The sequence below is a fragment of the Papaver somniferum genome, chromosome 11, assembly GCF_003573695.1.
Source record: "Papaver somniferum cultivar HN1 chromosome 11, ASM357369v1, whole genome shotgun sequence".
NCBI lineage: Eukaryota > Viridiplantae > Streptophyta > Magnoliopsida > Ranunculales > Papaveraceae > Papaver > Papaver somniferum.
The window spans coordinates 133103437-133108778 of NC_039368.1; the positions used below are offsets into that span (position 1 = coordinate 133103437).

Sequence of the window (5342 nt, forward strand, 5' to 3'; positions counted from 1 at the left end):
ACAATCTGGTAAAGAGGGGAACTAATTCCAATATCAAGTTTTTTGGATCACCCTTAGTTCTAAAGCCTGATTAATTGGGGGCCTTCAAAATTAAATGGGGCCATGATATTTTGTTTACACCCCAAATTTTTCAGGGGCCTATTAATCCTAAAATGAAAATACTATTTTACCCTTTACTAAACCTAAACCTTAAAAATCAGTTAACCATCCTAATTAAGGCCCACAATTTATACCCTAAGCTAAAACAAAATCAGTTTCATTTTGTTTTTTCACTTCATCTTCTTCTTCCCCTCCTCTTCATCTTCTCCACCACCACCATTAACGACACTCAAAGAAAACAAAATTCTTCCACCGATTCATCGCGTAATCGTCGACGATAAAACTTTAATTGACGATTAACTTCTTCTATAACAATGGCTAGTACAAAGCAGACCGCTATAGTAGCTCTTCAAAATCCTAATCTCGTTGATACGGTGAAAGCAAAGGTGGTCGAAAGAGCAACTTCCAAACCAAAAAAAACCAAAACCCAAGAAAGGCATGGCTCCAATTAGAAGGTTAGTGAACTAAAACCCAACTTCAGTTTGATTTTTTGTTGTGTTTTGTTTGTGCAATCGAGTTTGATAACTTAAATTCAGAAGTTACAGCGTGAGGGTCGGCAGTTTCGAAAACTTAAGACCCTAACGACCTTTATTTTGCATGTGAAATCTATGAAAAATCGTTAGCTTATTAGGTTGAAGATGCGACCCTGTTTCTGCTCCTTCAATTTTTTTGCCCTAAAAAAGAGTCAAAATCGGCGTGTTAGGTTGACGATGACGACCCTTTTCGGACGACCCTTTTTGTTTGTTAACGACTCTGTAGTCATCAACAGAATGACCCTATCTTATACAATACGACTCTGGCTGGAAAAATAACAACCTCTCTGTCCAAAAAAACGAGAGGGTCGTCATATTTAATTGGTACAGTCGTTTGTTAGTTGTATAGAGTCGTCAGTCTCTAGATAGAGTCGTTTGTTTGTCTTAAAGGGTCGTTTGCTTGTTACGTCCTTACATTGACGACCCTTTAGCTGATGAAATTCATGTGTCTTATGTTCTTTTATGTGTATGTGCTATAGTGCCAAGAAGATGAAAGACAAGGTTGAAGTGATGATAACTCCTCCTTCAAAACTTCCCCTCCACGATAAATACTTAAATGCCGGTCCATTACGTGGAAGAAAGCCGGGTGAGGTAACCTTTTCTATCAACGAACCAAGAGACAACGATGATGAGTCGTCTGAATCTTCACGTTCATCCTCTCCTGTTATTTCTGCGGAAGGTACCAATGAGGAAGAAGATGAGATACAACAAGAACCTCACGTACAAGGTGACGAAGAGGAAGAACAGAGTGATGGTGATGGTAATGGTGATGGGGGGGATGACGGTAATGGTAGTGAAGAGGAGGAGGAAGAAGAGGGTGATGGTGATGGTAATGGTGATGGGGAGGATGACGGTAATGGTAGTGAAGAGGAGGAGGAAGAGGATGAAGGAAATAATGGTTGCGATGAGAAGGATGATGATGATGATGGTGATAAGGATAATCAAAGTAAAGATGATGTTGATAAAGATGATGAGGGGGATGAAGGTGATGATGGTGGTAATAAGGTGGGTGAAGAGATTGAGCAGCCGAAGACTAAGAAGAGGGTAAAGAAGGATGAAACAAATATTGCACCTAGCGCGAGACATATTCCCCCAGAAGATTTGTAGCTGAAACGTCTTAGAAATGGTAAAGCTAGAGGAGAACCTAGAGATGGCTGTAAAGTTCTATTTGGATATCGTGGATCGTGGGCTCGTACCATCTATGAGACAATCGTAAGAATCCCATCTTCCTTGTTATTTGATTAGGTGAAGTTAGCTTCGTAAATATATTCTAATTATTACTTGTTTCTATTTTGTATGAACATAGTAATGCCACCCGTCTCTTCAGGCACCAATCTTCTTTCGGGAAAATGAAGTTGTGACCCCTAGATAAAGAATGTGCAAGAGTTAGAGCGTATGTTGAAAACTCCGGTTTGTATACTGCAGTTAAGAACTCGGTGATTGATTATGATAAGGTTGCAGTATCAACTCTATGTGAAAGGTTTTACCATGAAGTCGACACATTCCAATTCCCTTTTGGCGAGATGGCAGTTACTCCTGATGATGCGGAACATATATTAGGGCTTCAGGTCGAAGGTAAGTCCACAAATGAGAAGTTCAAGAGAAGGCCTAGTTGGGATGATATCTACGGGTGGACCAAGAACTTGTTTGGATGGGATCAAGCCACCACTTATGGGCTTTTTTAGCATGGACCAAAGTATCCGCATACCATCTCCATTTGCTTCCAATCTACGTGTTTGCTTTGAACAACCACGTACATCTTCTCTTTTTCCTTGGAAATAATCCATTCCTTGACCTCATCCTTAGTTTTCCAAGTCTAAATTAAGCAAATAACACGTTCATGAGAACAATAATTAAACATTTTTCTAAAATATATATATCCATTCAAACTATAAAAATGTACCAAATCAGTGATGTAGTGTTGTGAGGTATCCGGCCCAATTGCAGAGACGGGTTCAGGTTGAGATCTCTGTACAACCAATTACAAAAAAAGTTAAACAAATTCATTAAGGGTCGTCAACCTTAAAAGTTGCAAACGGACGACTCTTAAAGTCGTCACATTACTCTATACATATGAACGACTCTTCAGCAATACCTGTTATCCTCGTCCCATAGGCAGAGTCGTCAGATTAGGTTTTACCAAACCAACGACTCTAAATCACAAAGTAACGACCGTAATCAAAGTCTAACGACGATATGATTAAAAAAGTTGCGTCATTCAGTTCAGATTTCAACAAGAGTAGTTAGTGTATATAAATAATAGCTGGCGACTCTTATTGCAGTTACTCCAAAATTTGAAATTTAAAGTACGTTTGAATCATAAGTGCAGTTATTACATATTTGGGAAATAGGCAACCGTTTTGTTTTTCAAAAAATAGCCGTTGCACATCTTATTCTATATAAAGAGACCTATCGCTATCAAAGTTATTCGCCCATCACTATCAATCTTCTCAAATCACTCACCCATCACTTTCAAACACCAAAAATGGCTCAAACTCCATTCAATAATCAAGAGGATGTTGCTATTTTTAGAGCACACATCACGGTCACAAAGCACGACTTTGAAAGAGAGCACTGGGTTTTCAAAAACCACGACGAAATCGGAGATCCATACTTTAACATGGATCAAACATCCAATGATTGGTGGGAACGTGTGTTTATGATTTTCAAAGCACTTAACGAAAATCGTTACGGGAGGATGCTCCAGGACATTAGGGAAAGATACGAGTTACTATATGAAGATTGTGAAGCGGTGAAAGACGAAATTGAAGCTCGGGAAAAGCTCTTCCAAACGAATCTCATATGGAAAGAGTAAGTTTGTGAATCTAAAAGGCCTCTAATACGATTAATTTCATTTAAAAACGCTAACTTATGATTACATTTTTTCCAGTACTCTTTGGGTCGTAGCCAATACGAATTGAAGTACATCCACGAGTTTTCGCACGAAGATTGCTATCGTCTCTTGACGGAAAATATCTGGCACTTCACAAAATATAATTGACCGTGTTCAAAGGCAATGTAGTGAAACATATTTTATGTCTTTTCCTTCTATTTTATTTCGAAGTACATGTACGTTTCTTTCCGATTCAAATAAAAAAAGTTCACTGTCTAAGTATTCCAACAAGGGTCGTCAATGCATTTCAATTAAACCCAGACGACTCACTGTATTATTCAAACACAGGGTATGAGTCGTCACTTGTGTAGACAAAACACACTAACGACTCTTGATGATGATTAAACAGTAAGGAATTTTCTATGGGAGTCGTCATCATTTAAACTTAAGAGACGACGATTCTCTTTATCGAGAAGAGTTGTCGCTGTGTTGATATATAAGGTGACGACCCTTATAGCAATTAATGCAAAATTCAAATTATCCATATGTGGTCGAGTCGACCAACGGAAAAAATTTCAAAAATGTGGCAGTTGGATCTTCGATTCTATAAATAGAGACCCAATACTCACCTCATACTCACACATCCAATAATTCTAAACCTTCACATACTATCTCATATATTTATCATCCAAGAGAAAAAAAAAAGATATCTTCAAGATGACTACTCCCTACACTTCCGAAGAGAATTGTGCCATTACGAGAGATTGGGTGACAGTCACAAACCACTTTGAAAGTCTAGACAAAGACATTGATGAAACATCGGATGCTTGGTGGAACCGCGTATTCATCATTTTTGTGGCGTTGGACGGAAATCGCAACTCAAAGTCTTTGAAACAAGTCAAGGAACGCTTCGAGGAGATAAAATTCGAGTGTGATGTTTTGAAAAGAGAATTTACGGGAGTAAGGGAATCCTTTCCGGATATGTTGGGTATTCTAAGAGTAAGTATATAAAAAACAAGAGGTAAAACTTATCGACAGCTTTGATCGATACTAACTAAATATGTTTGTGTTCGCATTTTCAGATGAAAAAGGCGTATAAATATTACGAGGTGCTTCGTGGGAAAGAGTTTCAGTTACAGGATTGCTACTTTATCTTTAATGGAACCATGTATAATTACATGCTTTTTGATTAAGTGTAGACGCGCACCGTTGTTATCTATTGTGTTTTATTTCCTTCAATGTAACCCTATGAAAGATGTATGCCTTTTACGATTCAATGAAATGATCTTATGAAATCAAAAAGATTAAAAATCAACCCTAAGAGTCGTTAGCTAGTAGTGATATAGAAATTGACGACTCTGGTCAGAAACCTTAATAGTTGGTTAGGATCGTCAGTTTATTTGATTATATGTGTGACGACCCATAAACAAAAAAAAAAATTTTTGACAGAGAGTTTGTGTTTCAAAGTTGTCGAGGTATAAAATAATCACACAAACGACTCTGGTGAAGTACCGAAAGCGTCGTCACTGTTTAGATCAACAAGCTAACGATTTTTCATAACCTGAGAAAGTTGCAGATTAGAGTCGTCATTCGTGGTGTAAAAAAAGTGACGACTCTTAAGAGTCGTTATTGTATTCGAACCCCGACTATAACGACTCTAACATTGAGGATTTCGATGGTGACCATGAATCGACTGCTTGGAGCACCATTCCGACAATTTCAAGATTATGAGATGTTTACCTGATTGTTTTGAGCTTGGGGTTCCTCATTTTCAGTGTTGGTTCCTTCATTTTGACCAGTGGGATCTTCATTCCAACCATTGTTCGGGGCTTCCTCTATCAACATTTCCTCATCAAACATCCAACCCATATCATTAG

General features: G+C 38.1%; 1 protein-coding gene across 1 annotated transcript; it reads left to right on the forward strand.

Moving 5' to 3' along the window:
- The first annotated feature begins 537 nt into the window (after window positions 1-537).
- LOC113325204 (prostatic spermine-binding protein-like) lies at window positions 538-1739 on the forward strand. The gene is made up of 2 exons (XM_026573416.1): window positions 538-554; window positions 1112-1739. The coding sequence occupies exons 1-2, from the start codon at window positions 538-540 to the stop codon at window positions 1737-1739; spliced, it is 645 nt and encodes a 214-aa protein (XP_026429201.1).
- Window positions 1740-5342: the final 3603 nt, after the last annotated feature.